The sequence below is a fragment of the Sinohyriopsis cumingii genome, chromosome 12 (genome assembly GCF_028554795.1).
Source record: "Sinohyriopsis cumingii isolate HCF-2022 chromosome 12, ASM2855479v2, whole genome shotgun sequence".
In the NCBI taxonomy this organism is placed as follows: domain Eukaryota; kingdom Metazoa; phylum Mollusca; class Bivalvia; order Unionida; family Unionidae; genus Sinohyriopsis; species Sinohyriopsis cumingii.
Genome location: NC_142972.1, coordinates 115,412,458 through 115,437,500, shown reverse-complemented (window position 1 = coordinate 115,437,500; position 25,043 = coordinate 115,412,458). Strand labels below are relative to the sequence as shown.

The window sequence follows — 25,043 nt, the reverse complement described above, 5'->3', positions numbered from 1 at the left end:
TGTCTAGCACTGGGGCATCATGCTGCAGACATAGAGCATGATGTCCCACCCAGTCACATTATCCTGACACCAGGCCGACTAGTCCTAACACTATCCTCTTAAAGCTGAGCGCCAAGTGAGGCAGCTGTTAGTACTATTTTTGTAAGTTTTTGTTATGACTCGGCCTGGGTTCGAACCCACGACCTCCTGCTTCCGAGGTGGACGCTCTAATCACTAGGCCACCGGAACGGTCGCAGGCGCGTGTTAGTTCGTGTGTACCCAGCATTGCACACCATCATAAAGTGGAGATACATTGGGCAAACGATAACATGGTCAGCTTGTGAAATTCTCCGGTGTATATTTTCTAGTGCACATGTAATGCGGTGTGAGTGTGACAGATTTCCTTGATATTACGCCCATTGCACATTCAACACTGAATTATTTTCCTCAATAGAGAAAAATCGTCTGATTAATTACTTTTCCCCTGTCGGTAATATTGTGCCATCGGTCGAACAGTGAAAAGTGAATAAAGGTAGTGTTATACAACAATCTAAGTTTATAAAGAAAAAATACAAAAGACCTCGCTCAAGATACGAGTTTCATGGTCATATGTCAGGCTGTATGAACACAATACGTCTTTGTATAATGTTGAAATTCCCATTAAAACGAGCTTTAAGTTTTGATACCAGATTTGATAGCATTGATCAAGGCATGCAATACTACAAACCGTATTTGTTCAAGAATGGGTCAACCCCTGAAGTGAAAAATGAATTGGGGTGGCCGACCGGAAATAAACATCCGGGGTTTCTGTCAACGGGAAAGGTTAATTTTTTGTTTTTGTTTTTCATAGTGAATGCTCATGCCCAAAGGGAAGGCTGACCATGTACCAACACAAATAAGGCCTTGTGAAACAGATCTGTTCAGTCTCATGTATTTTAATTGTTGGGAGGGAGCGTGATAGTATTTGCAAAGTATTTGGCCCAGAAGCGTCCAAACCCTGGTTCGACATATCAGGTTTATTCCTTTTTCTTTGGCATGGCTTTTTCCTATAATATGTCGGATGGACAAGGCTGGTATTTTTTGACACAAATACTTTTTTGTTCTATGACTGATTACCTGCGGAGCTAAATCTTAACGGAAGAAAAGCAATAAATCAACAGGTAAGAACATCAAGCTGCGCGAGTTGACCATTTGTGACATCCATTTGAATTCGGAACGACTCCTTCCTTTTTTTTAAAGCAAGTATTGCTGGTCGACAGAAATTAGAGATTCTCATACTATCGTATGATTTTATTTTGTTCATTATTGAACTCTTTTTTTTGTAGATTTCCCGTCGTTTAAACGTGTAAATAATTTACGGCTGTTGTCGACTTTTGAATTACGCGTTTTTATTTATAAATGATTTGCTGCGTGGGGGTAGTTGGCGTTTGAGTAAGTCATTTTCTTAAATATATATATATATATATATATATATATAGAGAGAGAGAGAGAGAGAGCGAGAGAGAGAGAGAGAGAGAGAGAGAGAGAGAGAGGCAGGCAGGCGAACACACACACACAATCTATTAAAGGGTTGTGTCCGAATAAATGTGGTCATTCTGACATTCTGATTAAACTAAAGTTTTGCTATGGCGTCTGTCTTGGTAAATTTCGATTTTAAACGTACAAAAAGCGAAAGAAACCTTTTTAGTGGACCACGTGTTCTTTCTCTTATATTTTTACTTCCTCTGCTGAGGTTCAATATGCAATAAGCAGAAGACCAAAAAATATATAAATAATAATTAAACAAAAAAAACAGGTCCTCGTAAATAACCTGTTGGTATCTCACGAATGGAAGACAATAGGCAATTTACAAAAGCATACAAAAATCAAGTACATGCGTCTGTTCGTCCCTGTCTGTATTAACATCGAATGCAGATTCAGTATATATATGTTATGTAATCTATATTTTTGTACCTCCTGGTACATGTTTCGTCTAATTTTTGTAATTTTTATTTACATGAACGGCGTTTGGGAGTGGCAGGTGAGGCGACCGCCCCAGGCCCTGCTCTTGAGGGGACCCGCGCTTCAGGCCTAAGGTCGTCCTTATGAGTTTGTCAAGCTATATTCTCTGGTAAACTGGAAACGCTGATACAGGCCGCACGTAATGCACGCAAATTATTGTTCTTAATTCGTGTCTTCATGTTATTTGAAAAATGACAATAATAATCAGTTTATTAGGCCAAAGGCATTGTCGTCATGTTATTATTTCGATTAAAAAACCCGTTGTACACAAACAGGATTTTTTAAATATGAATAATGAAAAAACTAAATTCGTGCGCCAAATCGCGAAAGTTTATCTAGTCTAGACATAATCAGTGTTTGCAGTAGCATACCAATCGAGATACCGATACTCTGGCCCCGCGCAGTCATGGTCGGTCCTAGGCCCCGCGTACTCCTAACGCCCCCTCTGTTTATTCATGACTATAAATTGTGGTGATTATCTAGAGCTGGATACAGTACGTTCATTGGGTCTATTTTAAGATATTAGAGAACATAAAACCGCATAGGATATATCAATGGATGCTTACATGTGTAGACAGTTACTAACATTAATATTATTAGTAAATATGTTTACGAGATTCGACATTTTCCCCACTGGACAGATCGGTCAGGTGGTATCTTAGAAAAATTAAATTAGTTGCTATTGGACGAGTTAGGTCACACGAATAGGTATTTTGAAATATTATGTTGAGTTGTAAGATCTGTCACGTGGGTCACATTGTGACAAATAGTCGTAATAGACACTTGAAGGTGTATATAAGGAGAAAACTGAGCAATCAGATTCATCCCTATTTTGGAATACTTCCTATTTCTTGTGTTCATGTGGTAACATCAAGTGGAAAAAAGCTGTTCATTGGACTATAATCTTTTGGAGCTATTGTGAATTATTCAAAGGAGTTCTGGACAATGCGATTTTGACAACGTCACCATTCTTGGCGGACTAGTACATTTCCGGTTCTGAAGTTTATACGGAACTTGTCATTCTTCTAGACTTTAATACAACTTTTCGGGATTATTTTGGATTCACTTCATAATGCTATACGTTTCTCCCATATTTACATTTATAACTTTGATAATTAAATTATTTGTTACATTTTACAAAACGTTTTGGTTTTGCTTCTTTCTCTTACTTAGTTTATGATCATGAAGTCTAACATTAACTAGCGTAACATGTAGATATAAAGGAATTGAAATCATTTTAATTTTTCAAACGGGAAATGTATAAAGAGAAGACAAATCGCCGGAAAACATACGATGATTATTTTTTGTATTGATGGAGTCGAGACATTATTGATGTAGTCGAGGCGTTCATAAAAAGGCAATGGGCATAGATGGGGCTTGCAAAAAAGTTTTACTAATAACAGAAAACGTAATCATAACTGGTTGCCGAATTATTTGTTTTAAAATTGTTTTGTATATTTGCATTATTTGTTTGTTTTTTAATTTTGTATTTTTGTTATTATTTCAATAAATGCTACTGTAATGTAACTTTGTATGTCAGACTTGACCTTATCCAAAACTAATGTAACATTGTATGTTAGACTTGACCTTATCCAAAATTAATGTAACATTGTATGTTAGACTTGACCTTATTCAAAATTAATGTAACATTGTATGTTAGACTTGACCTTATCCAAAATTAATGTAACATTGTATGTTAGACTTGACCTTATTCAAAATTAATGTAACATTGTATGTTAGGCTTGACCTTATCCAAAACTAATGTAACATTGTATGTTAGACTTGACCTTATCCAAAATTAATGTAACATTGTATGTTAGACTTGACCTTATTCAAAATTAATGTAACATTGTATGTTAGGCTTGACCTTATCCAAAATTAATGTAACATTGTATGTTAGACTTGACCTTATTCAGAATTAATGTAACATTGTATGTTAGACTTGACCTTATCAAAAACTAATGTAACATTGTATGTTAGACTTGACCTTATCAAAAACTAATGTAACATTGTATGTTAGGCTTGACCTTATTCAAAATTAATGTAACATTGTATGTTAGACTTGACCTTATCCAAAACTAATGTAACAATGTATGTTAGACTTGACCTTATCAAAAACTAATGTAACATTGTATGTTAGGCTTGACCTTATTCAAAATTAATGTAACATTGTATGTTAGACTTGACCTTATTCAAAGTTAATGTAACATTGTATGTTAGACTTGACCTTATCCAAAACTAATGTAACATTGTATGTTAGGCTTGACCTTATCCAAAATTAATGTAACATTGTATGTTAGACTTGACCTTATTCAAAGTTAATGTAACATTGTATGTTAGACTTGACCTTATCCAAAACTAATGTAACATTGTATGTTAGACTTGACCTTATCCAAAATTAATGTAACATTGTATGTTAGACTTGACCTTATTCAGAATTAATGTAACATTGTATGTTAGACTTGACCTTATTCAGAATTAATGTAACATTGTATGTTAGGCTTGACCTTATCCAAAATTAATGTAACATTGTATGTTAGACTTGACCTTATCCAAAACTAATGTAACATTGTATGTTGGGCTTGATCTTATTCAAAATTAATGTAACATTGTATGTTAGGCTTGATCTTATTCAAAAGTAATGTAACATTGTATGTTAGGCTTGATCTTATTCAAAATTAATGTAACATTGTATGTTAGGCTTGATCTTATTCAAAAGTAATGTAACATTGTATGTTAGGCTTGATCTTATTCAAAATTAATGTAACATTGTATGTTAGACTTGACCTTATCCAAAATTAATGTAACATTGTATGTTAGGCTTGATCTTATTCAAAATTAATGTAACATTGTATGTTAGGCTTGATCTTATTCAAAATTAATGTAACATTGTTATGTTAGGCTTGACATTATCCAAAATTAATGTGTGTGTGTGTGTGTGTGTGTGTGTGTACATATATATATATATATATATATATATATATATATATATATATATATATATATATATATATATATATATATATGTGTGTGTGTGTGTGTGTGTGTGTGTGTGTGTGCGTGCGTGCTAGTGTGGATTGATTAATCAATTCATCAGAGATTACACATATGCATGTACATATTAAAATATTGTCAGGAACGGCATATAACACGCCATTATCTTTTACTTGCTTTATGCGGTGAATCTTAATTGTCAGATAATAAAAACAATTATTAAAGAAGCAGTTGTATGATCTGCCTGTGTTGTGCAAACAAGGAGTAACTGAATACTGTAAACATATATGATGATTACGTTTTTGCGCGTCGGAGACATTATCTATCAAGGGAAATAACTCATCAAGGAAAATGAATAACCGAAAAAGCAGCTATAAATATGAGCTATTTAAGCTATTCGGACCAAAGGTTTCATCTCCATGCAATTTTACAAGTTAAAAAGTCGTTTAAATGATTGAACATTATTGCTTTAGTTAGAATCTGTTGTGGTTTATTCATTCTCTGATACCTTTTATTTTATGAAAACATTAATCCCAGCCATTAAAAGACTTTTTAATCCGCTTTATAAACTGCACACTAAAGGCATAGACAAAGGTACATCTAAAAGGCCATAACGGGGTTCGCTGAGAACCATCTTAATGTATGCGGACTCAAAGGAGTCGAACGAACAAATATAGAGCAAAAGGAAGGAGGTGAACCCAGCAGTGCAAATTAATAACAACCGGAGGGGAAACATTTAATATATTTGATGTCGAAATTTGTATGATTCACCTCACCTCACCCCACACCAGATAGTGTAAATGGGACATGCTAAAATAACACATGTGTTGTTATTGTGTGCATAGGTTTATGTTCATGCTGGTTGGCCTGGTGTCAGGATAATGTGATGGTGTGGGACATGACGCCCTAGTGCTTGACGTCACTATAAACTGCCACACTGCAGACATTGTAGGAATATGACTGAAAACAATTGTTCAAGTTACGTTAAAAATCCAAATTGCACCACACACACATTTTTGAACGATAAGTATATCAAATATTGCTATATCTACCGTATCTGGATAGAATGGGACATTTACGAACGTTAAACATACATGTTTTGTACATTAAAACACCAATTATAACATTTTTTGGTTTTGTTGTTTATTGATTGCTTGCTCTTTGTGTTTTGTTTAATAAAGTTAATATTGAAATTGTGCGTCACCAAAACATTTTCATGTCATTTTAATCCCACTTTTAAAACGCCTTTAACAGGCCCAGCCCTAGGATGTGTGGGGCCCAAGGCAGCAAGCGATGAGCGGAGCCCCAAGGAAAAATAATTGCACTGCGGAGTTGATTCCCTGAAAGCGAGTGGCCCAAGACGGTTGCTTCGTTCGCCTTGCCATAGGGCCGGGCCTGGTCTTTAAATGTCGAGAGAGCGTCAGAATAAAACAGAAGTCAATATCAGTTCATGGAAAAGGAAATCTACAGACGTCAAAAACACTACGTTCCATTTGCTAAGCTGAGTACAGGGAAACTGATTAAATGAAGAAGATAAACAAATAAAAAAAATTAAAACACAGAAACAAAAGAAAAAAGAGGAACAAGGTAAATAATAAAACTCAAGTTAAATCCGATATAGCAGCACCTGGAATAGCAACACCAAGTAAAAGTTCAGAAGTGAGAGAGTATGTTCACTTATTTGCAAAGCTTCCAATGCGATCTTTCGTTAATAATAACAGACAAAGAAAAAATACAGTCCGTGTCAGTTTTGCATCTTGGAGAGTGTACATATGCAACAAGCACCATAATTAAAAGTCTGGAGATGCAAGGGGGTCAGTATGTTTACAAATTCTGATCAGCTCATCAAAGAAAATAATGGCCAAAATTACAAAGGATGGTAAATATTATAGGGTTTAATGCCATTTTTCAGCACAAGATAGCACTATAAGTGGTGGAAGAAGAACCCGAGAAAACCCCGGAAAGAACCACCGACCCACGAAAAGCTACTGGCAAGCTTTCTCACCTACTCACATTGGACGAACCCGAGACTCAAACCCACGCAGAAAGAGGTGAAATGGCAGTGATCCGTAACGTGAACGCTTTAGACCATTCGGGGCCCTTGGATGGTAAATGAACAGATAGGCACGTCTGTAACATTTACCCATTGAAAAAAAAGACGTACTTGAGAAAAAAAAGCATAGACGGAAGTAGATCCAGGATACACCGACAAGAGAACAGTTTAAAGAAACCTGTTACAATGAGCTGTCAGAATTTCAGGATCATTATATATATATATATATATATATATATATATATATATATATATATATATTATATATATATATATATATATATATATATATATATATTATACTGTGTGCATAACACTTGTCCATGGTTGTTAATTGTAACCAACAAGTTTACACAGTTAACTTTTGTCCATCATTGTAAGTTATAAAAACATGTTTACGTGACAAGACTTCAAAGTCAGTTGTGCTTTAAATATTCATTGGAGTTACTAAAGTGCTCCTTGACTATGGAACTAACACACAATTTTTGGATTATTGTGAACTCATCAAAGACTACATCATTGCGGTACATCGGGACATTCAAGAAAATTGTAATTCGTTCGAAGCATTCTGTATTGTTTTAGATTTTTGAAAGGACCTATAGGATTATTTGGGATTTAATTCACAATACTGTGCCTCTTTAATTTTCACTTTGTATTGTAAAGAAATAAATAACTTCTTGGTTTTACTTTAATTGTTGGTTTCACTTCTTTCTGTTAATATTTTAACACATAGAGTCGTTACAATATAGAGTACAAAACAACATGGCGAGATGAGAAAGCTCAGAGTCTGCATCTTGGAAAATGTATATACGTATGGACTTGGCAGAGAATTACCTTTGCTCCTCAGCTGACAAAATCCAATATGCATACTGAAATGCTTTAAATGTGAACGCAAAGCGAGCCGTGGACATGTCTGTTAAACAAGCTGCGCAATACCGAGTGTATCAGATTTTTTTTAATGGGTCTTGTCGGCAGCAGAGAGAGAGGAATTTTAAAAAAAGTACCTGATTTATTCACAGAAAGACTCTGCAAGCTCTGACACAGATATTAGTTGACACAAGTGTCCCCAGATCTCTCAAAATCCGTTATGCCTCTTGATAATGGCGTTTACGCACCATTTCCTGCTACTGTAATGCATGTTTCATTAGCATCAACAACAAAACATGCCAAAGTGAATATTTCTCCATCAATTGAAGAGGTGAAGCATCTGCAAACAGTGGGCAAAATAAAACCGGATGCAGACCATGCGGACAATCTCTAGCCCGATGGACTGCTGGAACGGATACGTCTGGGATATTCGTTTCGACTGGTTATGATGGAGCCAAATTTCCGATAGATTCAACCATACCCCCAAAATTCTCATCAGCTGCTTTCTTGATTTTTTACTGAGAATTCAAAAATATCACTGACCTTAACTTCTATAGGTTTAACTTGACCGTGTCTTGCAATATGTCCTAAAATTGCAACACAAACACGGCAAAATCTACTTTTACTTAAATTGTTAAGTTTGTATCATTGTGTCTATCAAACAATTTCCGAATGATTTCTGAGTGATCTTTCCAGTGGCCATTTTAGATAATGACATTATCGATGCAAGCATCACAATAATCTAGACCAGATGTAATCATGTTCATTAAAAGTTGAGAAATACAAGACGAACCTTTCAACCAAACGCGCATCACGCATCACTTGTAATTGATAAAGTCAACCTGGAGTTAGAATGTCTAAATTTCCTTTGTCCTTTCTGTGAGTAGAATTTGCCAAATCTTTTCAAATTGGGTAACATATTTTACGTTTCTAAATTTGTCACTGCATTCATCGATTCTTGGCAATGATAATGAATGCGTTTTGATTGCACTATTACCTTCTCTTTATTCGGAGCTCATGAGGAGAGTATTATCTAGTTTCGGCACAAAAATACTTTGTGCGCAACAGTCACCTTTTCTTGGCTCTGTGACTTCATTCTCCAGAAACAATTGATTTTTATCAAACATGCCTGTTTGACTGTATTGATCCTGTACGGGCACAGTTGCACTGGTCTAGAATCTACAATTTTTATGTCATGGTAGATTGTATTTGTTCGTTTTGAAACATCTCGAAACAAGTGCTCATGTTAAAAAAAATAGCTGTTTTAGTTCATTCTTTTGTTGTAACTGTAGAGTATTGAATGTTTCTGGTCCAGATTGGTTACATCAGACTGATCCAGATTATTCCTATGATTGGTTACATCAGACTGATCCAGATTATTCCTATGATTGGTTACATCAGACTTCGTCCAGATTATTCCTATGATTGGTTACATCAGAGTGGTCCAGATTATTCCTATGATTGGTTACATCAGACTGATCCAGATTATTTCTATGATTGGTTACATCAGACTGGTCCAGATTATTCCAATGATTGGTTACATCAGACTGGTCCATATTATTCCTATGATTGGTTACATCAGACTGATCCAGATTATTCCTATGATTGGTTACATCAGACTGGTCTAGATTATTCCTATGATTGGTTACATCAGACTGATCCAGATTATTCCTATGATTGGTTACATCAGACTGGTCCATATTATTCCTATGATTGGTTACATCAGACTGGTCTAGATTATTCCTATGATTGGTTACAACAGACTGGTCCAGATTATTCCTACGGTTGGTTACATCAGACTGGTCCAGATTATTCCTATGATTTGTTACATCAGACTGTTCCAGATTATTCCGAAGATTGGTTACATCAGACTGGTCCAGATTATTCCTGTGATTGGTTACATCAGACTCACTACAGTCCACTTTCGTTCCATCGCTTAAATCTTCACAATGTGAAACAGGTATAACGGCACTGACTGCATGATTAACATAGATATCTCTATCAACATATGCTTTTGACATATCTATATGACAAAGTTGCTTTTTTCGCCTCCCTGGAGTGTTAATGTTGTTATAATTTAAGTCAATTCCGTTCTTTTCAACTGTACAAGGACTTGATACTTAGCCTATAAAGGATTTTGTGGTATGGACAAGAGAGCCAGAACTCTGTCACCAACTTGAAAACTCCTTTCATTTGTATTTTTGTCATAAATTCATTTCATTTTTGACTGAGTAGAGTGAAGATTAGTTCTTGCCACTTCACAAGCCTTTGAAAACTTGTATATATTTGAAATCACATACGTAGCCATTTAATGTGTGAATCTTCAGATGAATGAAGTTTCTCTTTAAATGGTACACGGGCAGTATATCAGAAAACAAGTTCAATAAGACTAAAATCTAATAACCCTTTTACTGATTCCCTAACGGCAAATAAAAGCAATCAACACCCTCGTCCCAACCAATTCGTGTATCACAGCAATATGACCAAATAAAATTTCTCAAAATTTGATGAAATATTTCTAAGACTTGCAAATTCGACACGAGTCTGTCCAGTTTACTTTTTATACTTCTTAAATCTTTGTCGATATACCTCAGGCACCAACTCATACCCTTCAAGAAACGTTCCTTAAATGCACTATAATAAACAATTTGTTGTATTGACAGTTCACGAGCTTTGCCAATAAGTAATAATAGTCTAATGCTCCTCTGACCATTTAAAATTGGGAGCAATTTGTTTTTCAAAATGAAGAAAGGTTTGGTCTACTTCTGACTTTAAAATAGGGTACTAGCCTAATATTTCTATTAACATAAAAACTTGTTTACTTAAGGATTATTCATTCTTGCCATAAAGTCCGATGCGGAATCATTCTTAATGTTGTGTTCAGTTTTTAATTTGGATGAGTTTAGTCGTTCAAACTATTATCACTGGAATTACAAAGTGCTCAATAATATTTTTTGACATATTGGAATATTAATATAGAATTATAGTGAATTCACTCAAGTATATTTTAAATTATATTATTGTGATACATCAAAATACTCTTAATACATCGCAACAGTCCAGGTCATTGGCACTTTAGCATATTCGAATTACAGGCACATTAACGCATTCAGTAATTGGAATTTATTTGGAACACCACTGGAATTCAACTGGAATTTCACACATGTGGACTTGTGATAGAACTTAAAGGATCATCTAGGATTTAATTGAATGTACTTAAACTTTTACTTTGTATTCGAGGGAATTGTTGAATTTTACAAACCTTGTTGGTTTTCAGTCTTTTCTGTTACCTAATTTAAAACCATAGAGCCATCACAGGTATGATTATCAAATATTGAAAGTACTGATGTACCAATAGCCTGGAATATTGCTGATGTGCTAACAATCTGGATTATCACAATGATATAATCCAAAATGACTCAAATGAATTCACATTAATTCAAAAATATTGATTTAATCTGAACGTATTACTGCTCACTTTGTAATTTTAGAGAATATTTTAAATAAATAAACCCTCTAAAATTAAAACTGAGCACATCTAAAATTGATTCCTCTATAGACTAATGTTTCAAGATAAGGAATGCGGAATTATGTCTACTTCTCCCTTTTATAAAATCCTAAAACAAAATCTGAAAACCAGGAAAAAGGTAATTTTCCCATCAATTTCATTTTCAGAACAATCTATGCTGTAAACAAAGCCAATATCTTACTAAATATTTAGTGAGGAAGATGTAAAACATCAGGTAGAACATGATTTTTGCAGGGGAATACAATTGTCCTGAACTCAGATCCAAGTTAACATGTTTACCTTCAATTTGTAGGATCTTAAAATATAATCTAAAATCGTAGATAAGATTTAGCTATGTAATATTTTGTTTTCACAAAAGACATTAGTCAGGTAGACCCAACTCCTACCCTCAATTATGGATATAGGTAAATCTCACAATTCAAATTAAATATGCATAACACATCAAGGTGGTATGTAATTATATAATACCAAATGGCATGTGATTGTATCGATCAAATGGCATTGTACTGTATCACACCAAGTGGCATGTAATAGTATCATGCCAAGTGGCGTGCATTTGTATCATGCCAAGTGGCATGTAATAGTATCATGCCAAATGGTATCTAGTTGTATCATATAAAGTGGCATGTAATTGTGCACACCACGTGGCATATAATTTTATCAAAATAAGTGGCATGTAAGTATATCACACGAGTGGCATGTAATTGTATGACACTTAGTGGATGTGATTATATAACACAAAATAGCATCTGACTGTATCAACCAAGTGGCATGCAACTGTATCACACCGATTGGCATGCAGTTGTATCTGACCAGGTGGCATGTAATAGTATCGCACCAAATGGCATGCAATTGTATCATAACAAATGACCTACGATTGTATCATATCAAGTGGCGTGTAATTATATCACACACGCATTGACTTATACCACACTAAGTAGCGTGCAACTGTATCACAGCAAATGGCATGTGATTGTATAATACCAAATGGCATGTGATTGTATAATGACAAATGGCATGTGATTGTATAATGACAAATGGCATGTGATTGTATATCAAACGGCATGTAATTATATCACGTCAAGTGGCATATGATTGTAAAATACCAAATGGCATGTGATTGTATATCAAACGGCATGTAATTATATCACGTCAAGTGGCATATGATTGTAAAATACCAAATGGCATGTGACTATAATACCAAACGGAATGTAATTGTATCAGACCAAATGGTATGTGCTTGTATCATATTCCATGGAATGAATTAGTAGATGCAGCGATGTTGCTGCTAAGAAACTTGATCTTGTCATCAGATGTTGGACTGCAGACGCTGGTACCACTTTGAAGCGTATGAACGTATATAAGCAATACAAGTGTAAACAATGGACTCGATATATTTTGTTTAGTACTGATGTGGAAAACTGGAACCTGCTCCAAACTGCAAAACGAGCCAAAAAGTTCTTTTTTGGTCGAGTTTTAGAAGCCACTACAATAATATGCAAACCTGTTCGTCATTAATAGGACATTTCCGCTGATGATGTCATACCAGTTGCACGAAGAATTATACTGATCGTCACTGGGGATATATCAACAGTGATAATATAATACCGTGCATTGTGTCCTTTGATGTGCACATACAAAGGCAAGAGATACACTTTTTTGATTTCCCAGATGGAAAAAATAATTTTAAAAATAATAAAAACCATTGGCCCCGTTACTGAAAAAGGAGGTGACTTCAAGCCCTCGACCAGGAGCTCCCTTTCCTCGTTTTCCAAGGTACATTTTGGGCGGCATCCAGAGGAATGAGCCCGTACTGGATATACAAATGCAAGAGCAAAGCTGAAGAATGGTCCATTTAATAACATAATTATAATTGATACATTCATTAAAATATTTTATAATAACCATTTCTTGAGCGTACAAAATGGGAAGAAACAGTTTACCAAGGAGTCTGTGGAAGCTGCACAGCTCCAGTCCAGCCTATTTTGTAATCAATAAATTTGTCATAATATATAGTTTTCTGGGACCAGTCCCAAACCTCTTCACATTAGCTTTGTGTCTATGCTACTATCTGCAGTAAACATTTTAATATATTGGTAAGTTATGCATTATATATAGTGTAATATAATAGTTGTGCATGTCTTAATTACAACCAGTAGGTTAATTTCGTAGATTCTACGTTCATGATGTTGACAGCATATCGACACCAAAGGATAATTTTGGTATTTATATTATTAGCTGTATTATTTCTTGTGTTACAATACAGTTTTGGGTGTGGAGGCACATAAGTAAATAAGTACAATCTTGCCTCTTCAATGCGACTCTCACAGTTATGAATAAAAGTATTAGTTGCATAATCAGAAGTTAAAATTTAATTTGAAAGTTCAGTGCTTTTCATTCATTTTACGAACTCAAGAAACAGTGTCTCAAAACATGCGAAAACGATTTTTTCATAATTTATCAGTCATTTATCTATTTCGAATCCGAGGGACCACGAATGTTTGGAACAATATTTAAGTGCATTACATGATATGGTATTATAATATATATGTCTATAAATGTCGTTACCTACAGTATATAATATATATGTCCATAAATACATGTCGTTACCTACAGTATTACAATATATATATGTCTATACATACATGTCGTTACCTACAGTATTACAATATATATGTCCATACATAAATGTCGTTACCTACAGTATTATAATATATATGTCCATACATACATGTCGCTGCCTGCAGTATTATAATATATATGTCCATACATACATGTCGCTGTCTGCGTGGGTTCGAGTCTCGGATTCGGCATATGTGAGTATGTGAGAAAGCTTGCCAGTGGCTTCTCGTGGGTCGGTGGTTCTTCCCGGGATTTTCCCGGGTTCTTCCTCCACCATTAATACTGGCCGCCATGTATAGCCTATCTTGTGCTGAAAAATGGCGTTAAAACCCTACAACAACAACAACATACATGTCGTTACCTACAGTATTATAATATATATGTCCATACATACATGTCGTTACCTACAGTATTATAATATATATGTCCATACATACATGTCGTTACCTACAGTATTATGATATATATGTCCATACATAAATGTCGTTACCTACAGTATTATAATATATATGTCCATACACACATGTCGTTACCTACAGTATTATAATATATATGTCCATACATACATGTCGTTACCTACAGTATTATAATATATATGTCCATACATACATGTCGTTACCTACAGTATTATAATATATATGTCCATACATACATGTCGTTACCTACAGTATTATAATATATATGTCCATCCATACATGTCGTTACCTACAGTATTATAATATATATGTCCATCCATACATGTCGTTACCTACAGTATTATAATATATATGTCTATACATACATGTCGTTACCTACAGTATTATAATATATTTGCCAGTGAATAAATAACTCCACTCATGGTATTAAAATATCTATTAGAACATGTATTGAAGAAAAACCGTGAGATGCTTACTCTTTTTTCACCTGAAAGACACTAATGGGTACAGTTCAGAGAAGGATGTAAAATTATTTGTTTCTACTTTTAATGTCTTCAAATATTGCTTCCCCTTTCCTTTTCTCATTCATTCGTTTTTAAATTGTCAAATTTGTTCGTCCTCTTAAAGTTTTCTTTAAGATTCTATACATGTATGAACCAATTAGGCAAGCTACAAGCAGGTTTAAGGACGCAAGGGATTCGAACATTCAGACTTCGAACATAGGTATAATGCGCACAATCGAACACAGGCATAATAGGTACAATCAAACATAGGTATAATGCTTTCAATCGAACACGGGCATAATGCGTAATATCGAACACAGGTATAATACGTAATATCGAACATAGTATAATGCGTACAATCGAACATAGGTATAATACATACAACTAGTAAACTGATATACAACTAACTGAGAAAAGACGAAAAGGAATAGCCTAATTAGTTCCAAAAAATTGTAAGGAGAAAATGTAAAGCATTAGCACACACTACTTCCGTATCTTGTCACCCACTACATCAATAGCAACATGGGCGCCCGCACATAGGAACATAGGGGCCACTTTCCGGCCCCCCCCCCCCCCATTTCAACTAAACCTGTTCTTCGCCTATATCCGTAAAACTTAAAAACTGACCACTACATGTTTGAGCCACCAATCCCGAAAATAAATCTGCGGGCGTCCCTGAGGAAAAAACTCCCTGACATTAATAAACAGTAAAGTATACAATATAGCCGTGTTGAAATAACAGTCAATTCTGTCGACAACAATGACATAATGAATGTTCTCTCACCCTTTCCGAATGATATCCTGGACTTTGTTGTCCGCGGGATCTACATCCGAGTACCATTCCGGAAGCTTAGTGCGAACTGTCCAATAGTTCTCCAATAATTCACGTGCTCCCAGCTGACTGAACTTCCGCGCGCGCAAGAAGGACAGAAGATACTTGTCGTCTGAAAAATACAAATAGGTAAGAAATTATTAGTTTGAAGAAAAAAAAAACATTGTAAATGTTAAGCAGAAATTATCCAAAATGTCACTTAGAAATTGCGCTTTCAAAAAGCATAATCATATATGAACTTGTTTTGCACAAAATACTTGATGTGATATTTGTTAATGATACTTCATATTTAACATTTTGGATAGAATCTATGACATTTGCAATGTTTAACCAATACCACTGCTGATGAATGCAGCATGACTTTATTGTAACCAGATACAGTATATGCAAATTCTAAAGATGGGCCCAGTTTCGATTGACATCTGCATTTTATGAAAATTATCAGAGAGAAGAAAGAGTTTGATTCTCTAAGTCGGGTCTCTTTCAAAGCTAAACATAAGGAGGAGCCAGAAAAGGCCGTTACAAACGAGAATGTTGTCTCCGGTCATAATGGTTGTCTTGAAAAGTAAATATGATAAACAATTTTACCCGTAGGCGTTCGTAGCCAGTCCTGCTGTCTGACCCATTCTCTCAAAGTGGACGCAGCGCTGAGCCTCTCTTTCGGATCTTCGTGAAGCTCCAACCTCGCTTTCATGTTGCTATTCTCGTCAAGTTCACACTGGTACTCTGCTGTCTCCATTATCTGTGCAAAATGGCAACAATAACTTTATGTAAGGAACACGTTCACTATCTTCCGGTATTGGACTATGCACTTTGAAAGGGTATGCTTTTTTGTAACCATTTAAAGCATATTAGCCTAACCTTTCACCACTTTCTTCGTGAATTTTGAATATTCTTTCCTAAATACATAAAAAATGTAAAGAAGAAGAAGAATGGCTACGGCTTTCAAAGATTACCTTTTGAATACTGTTTCTTGTGTACGCTTTTCCTAAAACGGCAGTCTTGATTCAACAGTTACACATATGAATTGAAGCATGTAAGTTAGCGTGTGTGTGTGTGTGTGTGTGTGTGTGTGTGTGTGTGTACAAGGATTCAGTGCACCTTTGCATACAAAAATACCCCAAGATTACCTTTTTCTAACTTTTGCAAAGAAAATTTAAAACTTTGACTCCAAGAAAAATATTTACACTGCTGATACTGTAGAACACCTAATCCCCGTTTGGGTTACACTTACATATTTGGTATGACGTACTAATAAACAACGTTTTCTTCCTTTTGAGCAGCAGTCGCAAATTGCCATTAAAATGTCCCTTAACATGACATAATCGTCGCACCCTTCTATCTGAAACCTAAAACAAATTTATGAATCCATACTGATGGCGAAGTTTTTATTTCATTACCTGTGGTACCTGTCATTTTAAATTTAACTATTATTGATGAACTTTAAAGTCTTTAAGGTGGTCACTTATAATTTTCGTCCCGACTGAAAGCCAATACGGGCGTTCCGGACGTCTATCCTTTTTTACTGGGTGTTGTTTTATGATAGGAGCCATCCGTTGCTGTTTTAGAATACGGGATTTATGATTTCGTTTACAGTTAGCAATAAATATTGCATTAGACCCAGAGCAGGTTTTCAAGTGGAGTGAACAAGTAAACTTGCACATGGCAATAAATCTATTACACCCTTGAGGCCCGCGAAGGAAAAGTGAACAGAGCTAACTACTACACACGGATGGCGTTTGAATGTACAAGTAGTCTTCTAATTTGAAAATTACTGGCATGTACATGTTATCTTGTTTACCAGAAAAGAGTCCCACATATTTTTCCTGTTCGTTTATCTGACTCGTACTCAACTTCAGTTGTTATCTATATATTAACTTCGTTTTCTTTCATAATTCCTATCTTTCTCTAAAATTTTCTTTCCAAACTATTGCAAGTTTATTTTTTTTAAATAAGGCGTTTCTGTCCATATCTTTTCCTTTTTTGTCCCTTGTATAATTTATACAACTTTAAATATACGTTCCCTATGGGCTATCGGCTACTTCACTGCGACACTTTGAAGATGACAATATTAGTTTCGGCGTGCCCAGATCATGTCTATATAGAATATAGCGAATACTTGCAAAACCTTTGACAAATCCCAATAATATGTATACATTTTGCGAATATTCTTTTGCCAGAGATTTTGCCAAGTGTCTATGTATGATTTTTGTTTGCATTTATTCATGCATTCATGTATATAACTTTATTTATTCATGCACCCCTGCATATAAATTCGATTCTGTATGTATGAATAGCTGCCTGCCTGATTGTTTACATTGATGGCTATATTTTGCCTGATTCTTTACATTGACGGCTATCTGTATTCCAATCATCTGTCTGCTCTGTCTGTACGTAGTATATGTCTGCCTGCTCTCTCTGTCTTTGTATTCTCTGTCTGTCTGATCTCTCTGTCTGTATGTATGTATTCCCTGTCCGTCTGTCTCTCTGTCTGTATGCATGTATTCTCTGTCTGTCTGCTCTCTCTGTCTGTATATATTCTCTGTCTGTGTATTCTCTGTCTATCTGCTCTCTCTGTCTGTATATATTCTCTGTCTGTCTGCTCTCTCTGTATGTATGTATTCTCTGCCTGCCTGCTCTCTCTGTCTGTATGTATTCTGTCTGTCTGCTCTCTCTGTCTGTATGTATGTATTCTGTCAGCCTGCTCTCTGTCTGTTTGTATACTCTGTATGTCTGCTCTCTCTGTCTGTATGTATTCTGTCTGTCTGCCCTCTCTGTCTGTATGTATTCTCTGTCTGTCGGCTCTCTCTGTCTGTATGTATTCTCTGTCTGTCTGCTCTCTGTATGTAGTCTGTATGCTCTTTCTCTGTCTGAATGTATTCTCTGTCTGAATGTATTCTCTGTCTGCCTGCTGTCTCTCTGTCTTTATGTATTCTCTGTCTGTCTGCTCTCTGTCTGTATGTAGTCTGTCTGCTCTCTCTCTCTCTGTCTGCATGCTCTCTCTCTCTCTCTCTCTCTCTGTGTATGTATTCTGTCTGTCTGCTCTCTCTGTTTGTATGTAGTCTCTCTATCTGCTCTCTGTCTGTATGTATTCGCTGTCTGCATGCTCTCTCTCTCTCTCTGTATGTATTCTGTATGTCTGCTCTCTCTCTCTCTCTGTATGTAGTCTGTGTTCTCTCTGTCTGTCTGTATTCTCTGTCTGTCTGCTCTCTCTGTCTGCATGTATTCTCTGTCTGTCTGCTCTCTCTGTCTGTATGTATTTTTCTGTCTGCACTCTCTGTCTGTATATATTCTCTGTCTGTCTGCTCTCTGTCTGTATGTATTCTGTTTGTCTGCTCTCTCTCTCTCTCTCTCTCTCTCTCTCTCTGTATGTAGTCACTGTCTGTCTGTTCTCTCTGTATGTACTCTGTCTGTCTGTATGTCGTTCTCTCTATCTGTATTACACTGTTTATACGTATATATGCATTGGTGTAAACATGGATTTGTTTTAGTATATATATATATGTCTGTCCATACGCGTGTATGTAGCTATTCTGATGGTTACGCTTAAAATATAGAATATTCGCACCAGTATTGCTAATATTCTCAATGTTATTCCAGATTTTGGCATCAGGATTATCATTATGACTCAGCTGGGAACTAATGACTTTCCGTGCTGAATCACGCACACACCAGGCCCCCCCCCCCCAAAAAAAAAGAAACAACAAAACAAAACACACAGAAAAGGGAGAGGAAAATTATTCCGTCTGAGCTTGTCACGCGTCGGAATATAGAGCCTTCAGACTCGCAATGACTAGGATGACATTTTAGACGGCAGAAGACAAAGTGTGCTAAGACTATCCGGAATCACTAAGTAATGTTAAAGGTTTTGGGATGTCAACGTATAAACACACATTCAACATATGCACCTATCACTAAATGACTAGGATGAGCAACACACACACACACACACACACTTAAAACAAAATGAACCGATTAAGTGAGGATCTTCCCTGTGTTTGGAATACTTAAATGGGAATTTCTTTTAAAATATTTAAATAACTGAATAGCCTTGAAAGACAGTTACTATCTGAGCTGACTGTAATTAGGTCAATTGCTAAATGTCAAAATATACGCTTATCACTATATATATATATATATATATATTAACCAGCTATCCAGCACAGCTACGATGTCCTATTGATCTACACGTACTGCTACAAATATTAAATGAAAACAAGACATTGTAATATAAAAACAATCTTGGCCATCATTGCTGTAATGGTGTTAGTATTTTCACCATTGCTGTAATGATGTTAATAGAGTACTCTGTAAAACATAAAGAGTCGAAGCCAAAAAAAATTAAAGGATAAAGGAGATTTTTTTAAAAGTTTTATAATGGCGTCAGAAAATGACCAGGTTATTTACATACACAGTAAACATGCATATTAAATTTCATTTGTCTAACATTAGGTTTTTGCATAGTTATTTTAATAAGATTTGTTCAAAGAAGTCAAATCCCAAAAGTGAAAAATAAATACAGCATTGTACATGCAATAATGAGAATCTAATCAGGTCATCTTCTTACGTCCAACAATAAAGTGGATATTTTCAAGGATCAGAGTTCAATATTCTGCGGCTATGGCGCTAAACGGATTTAGGACTGATGTAAGATGTATAGACGGACAATGGCAAGACAGTCTGTCCACTTTGGCAATGCCAATGTGGCATAAAACCGTTGTAACTATAGTAAATGTTGTAAATTCAGTCATCTGGAATACACAGCCTTGTACAAGTATAGACGTCAATGTGTTATTGTTCTCCTATAAACCAGTTCGGGCAAGAAAACAATCTCTGTGATCTTATATACAACAGAGCGGTAGAACTCATTATATTACATAATAATTGTTGAAAAGAGTTGCTTTCATTTAAACATTTACAACATGCTTTTCAGTGATTATTGAGTCATGTCAATGAGACACAAATCGAAACCTGTCACGTGATCGATACAAATACTGTAATAAATTTGGAGTTTGCGCATTTGGTTACAGCGCCCCGTTTTAAGGAATTCTTAGATTTGTGTGATTAATTGTGTGATTACTGGAATTCGGTGCACTGGAAATATTCCTTAGCCCGAAATAATTAGCCAATTACTAGGTGCAAACGTTACGGAGTGAAGTGTTAAGTTTCCATGATGCCATGGTTCACCAGTAGTGAATTAAGGTCAGAACAGAATGAGTGTCCCTGTCTTACCACAGTCCCTATTAAATTAAAATCTAGTGGTGTACATTGGAAACCGGTAAATTACACAATAGGACCAACAAGAAGGGTCTTAGCAGATACCGTTTCTGTCGCCACGATGGCAAATGCGATGCAGTTGCACTGGCGAAATGTGTCTGGAAACCATGGATTGACTGGCATAAGGTGGCGTAGTTAAAATAGTTGTATAGTTTTACGGCGTGAACTGCTGGCGATACGGAAACCTAACGAAGAGAAATCATGCAGACATGCGGTTGATAGATATTGGACAGGTTGTGAGATCTGTGTACTTGCACTGATTAGAGTAAAATGTATGTATAGAACGGACACGTCGGGCTTTCTAATTTACAGCTGAAGTTGTATGGAAGCCTTTGGAAATTTGGGGTAAACTTATGACTTCTAGCGGGAATCGCCCCAGGGTTCGACACCACTCAGTCAAGTAAAGACCTCTGGCTTGTAACAATACATTATCACAAATGTGCATGGCCCCCTTCTTTCTTTTAGCCACACTCCTATGGCGCAGTCTTTTCAACTTATCTTTATTTTATGAAGTTACAACTGTAGCAAATGTTTTGAAAATAAATTATATATTAATATTTATTAATCGTTACAAAGATATATAGCGATAATGAAACGTGCCTTTATCGCTCGTGCGAATATCAAAGATTTTCAAAATAGTGAAAAATTTGCTGTGCATTCATCGTAAGACAATACAGACCCTTCTATTGCGACAGAAATGTTAATTTTCCTGTATTACACAGAGGAAAGGCTGATATTTTTAAATACAGGAAACAAGGCATTTATTTAAATCAGATAAAACGCGTGCCTATAAAACAAAAACGAAAGGCTTATCCTGTAAAGATGCATGCATAAAAAATATACAAACTGTACCCAAAAAGCATCCAGACGTTATTTTTTAGTATAAAGTTCAAAGGTAAGAAAGAAACTTTGATCTATACGTTCAACGTGTTTTTCCTTTAAACCCCCCCCCCCCCCCCCGGCTAGCGTGGGTACATGGGAAAGCCTGCCAGTAGCTTCTCGTGGGTCGGTGGTTCTTCCCTTGGTTTTCCAAGGTTCTTCCTCCACCAGTTATACTGGCCGCCATGCATAGCCTTCTTTGTGCTGAAAAATGGCGTTAAGCCCTACAACAGCAACAACAACAACAACAACCCCCAGACAAAGATCTGAGATCTTCTATGAAGTCGCTTTCAGCAGCTTAGCATAACGTACGAATGGTCAAAACAACAACAATAAAGAAAAAAAGGCTTTGACAAGCAGATTCCAGAAATTGACTAAAACCTCACCCACTTTCCACTTTTACATGGAAATTGTTGAGTATAGTTTGTAGAGAAGAAAGCTAGTGAAACCCATGCGAAGTTTCGTCAGTTTATTGAGCGGAAGTATAACTGGCTGTGTCTGACAATGCCTTGGCCAAGGTATCAAAGTATCGAGCTACATACAAAATATGAATGAAATCTAATAATAACTGAGTTATTTCGCGGATGGACGGAACGGCGGACAGATGGACAGGCTCAATTTAATATTCCTTACGAAAGGCTAGGAACAAAAAGGAAACATTGTCCACTCTTTATTATTTATACAGAAAGAATTATATGAGTTATATAACTTACGTTTGTTTTCTATGCAAATAATCGAACACAGTAAATGTGGTTGGATGGGAACACTCGTGAACATGTATAACTTTCTAAGGAGAGAGAGAGAGAGAGAGAGAGAGAGAGGCGGGAGTGTTATATTAAGACACTGCTTTCTGTTCTTATCCAAGGCAGAAGTCACTTCCCTATGTCGATCACAATGACAGTCCTTTTATATCATAATGCAAACATGTCAACAACAAAAGCTTACTTGTTATTTCAACGCCACAGTTTCAGTAGCAAGTATAATTATATCTGACTTGACCAATGGTATATACCGACTTGACCAATGGTATAACTGATATCATAAGGAATGATGACTGGAAAAATGAAAATACGAAAAGGATGAGTCCACTCACCTATACACTAGCTCTTCAATAGTCTCTTCTCTGCTTTAACGTTTACATTTACTCCTGACTGCACATGCCACTGACGAATAACTAACTGATTACTTCTCTTCAAATGTAATTAAATTATGATCAGAAACTTTGACCTTGATTGCGCCCACCTTCTATTCCCAAGACACCATAACAAAGCCGTAGAGGAGAAATTGTACCTGGGGGATTCAATGTCTAAATTATGGAAGGCTTACCTTGAGCGGGTACAATGCTATCGTAACATCTCTACCTCAATGTCTGCCTATATCTCTTGCTTTGGGAAAGAAGGGTCATTTCATCACTAAGTAGCTATCTAAGGTCTATGACAAAAAATGATTATGTTTGAAGCGTTGACTAGTAAACCCCGCCCGAAGAATGTATTTGATACATCAAGCTAATCGTTATGTTCTAGATGTTGAAAATTAAAAGTTTTTATTTTGTCTTTACACTATTTTACCCACTTCTATCCCATATCCGTATGAAAAATGTCTATGGTCAATGTAAAGACATCTTTTATTATACATTGTTGTAATCGACGTGGAAACTTGTTAACTACTACGTCCACACACACACACACGCACACACACACACACATACACACACAGGAGACCTTAATTTGGAATATGCAAGTGCTAAATTTCCTTTCAAATCTATTCAAGACTTCCACCAGCATATATTCTTATTACACCACCATATAATCTTTTATTACACTAGCATATAAACTTATTACACTAGCATATATACTTATTACACCAGCTTATAATGTTATTACACCAGCTAATAATCTTATTACACTAGCATATAAACTTATTACACTAGCATATAATCTTATTACACCAGCTTATAATCTTATTACACCAGCTAATAATCTTATTACACTAGCATATAAACTTATTACACTAGCATATATACTTATTACACCAGCTTATAATGTTATTACACCAGCATATATACTTATTACACCAGCTTATAATGTTATTACACCAGCATATAATCTTATTACACCAGCTAATAATCTTATTACACTAGCATATAAACTTATTACACTAGCATATATACTTATTAGACCAGCTTATAATGTTATCACACCAGCTTATAATGTTATTACACCAGCATATAATCTTATTACACCAGCTAATAATCTTATTACACTAGCCTTTAAACTTATTACACTAGCATATATACTTATTAGACCAGCTTATAATGTTATTACACCAGCATATAATCTTATTACACCAGCTAATAATCGTATTACAACAGCTTATAATCTTATTATACCAGCATATATTCTTCAAAAAGTTCTTTATCAGTATGCAAAGGAATAAAATATGGTGATTTGTATTTTTCGCTCAATGTTTTAAATTGCGCAGGGTATGAAGGTCAGTTTCTTTGACCCCTTGAAATATGATGTCATCTCGTGAAAGACATGACGAACAATAGTAAATATCGTCAATATAAAATAAATGTTTAATTGTATGAGCCAATTTGTGGATCACTTAAAACACCAAAACAATACTTCATCAGTAAAGTCTAAATATAATAATAAATGGAAGATGTACTGGTAATAAAATGTAACTGTATGGCTGAATAATGCTGGTCATGTAAGAATACGGTCTTCATAACACAATCCAGACACGTGGCAATTATTAGCTTCATGGGTTATTAGGAAAAGACAATGTTGCTGTCTTTCAACACAAATTACAAATAATGGTATACCATTTTAAAAGAAAGACGGCATAATAGCGGGAATAGGAGGGAAAGGAACAACAAATAAAAGAAAGTAAAAGAAACGGATATGCGCTACACCCGGCAACACTGACACATTATGAAGGCATTAATTCGTTTTAAGTAGGCCAGACATCTGTAAAAGTTCAAATTCCTGACGCCGCGCTTTGACCAGGTAGCCGAGTACAAAGTTAGATAAAGTATGTGACATGGTATTATTTCTACATTGCAGTGATTACGTAGAATAATTACCCT

The 25,043-nt window shown here is 35.5% G+C and overlaps 1 protein-coding gene across 2 annotated transcripts in view; it reads right to left on the bottom strand.

Annotated features, from left to right (window-relative positions):
• LOC149787294 (alpha-tocopherol transfer protein-like) overlaps positions 1 to 25,043 on the bottom strand; it is a 112,272-nt gene that overhangs the window by 19,997 nt on the left and 67,232 nt on the right. Inside the window, exons 1-3 of one of the 2 annotated variants that reach the window (XM_089977829.1) lie at positions 23,046 to 23,123; positions 16,385 to 16,538; positions 15,749 to 15,908 (exon numbers count right to left, since the gene is read on the bottom strand). In XM_089977829.1, coding sequence (XP_089833955.1) covers positions 15,749 to 15,908; positions 16,385 to 16,535 — 311 coding nt within the window. In that variant the 5' untranslated portion in view covers positions 16,536 to 16,538; positions 23,046 to 23,123. Of the gene's footprint in view, positions 1 to 15,748; positions 15,909 to 16,384; positions 16,539 to 23,045; positions 23,124 to 25,043 lie in introns of those variants that run through there. The other variant, XM_089977827.1, reaches the window with a different exon arrangement.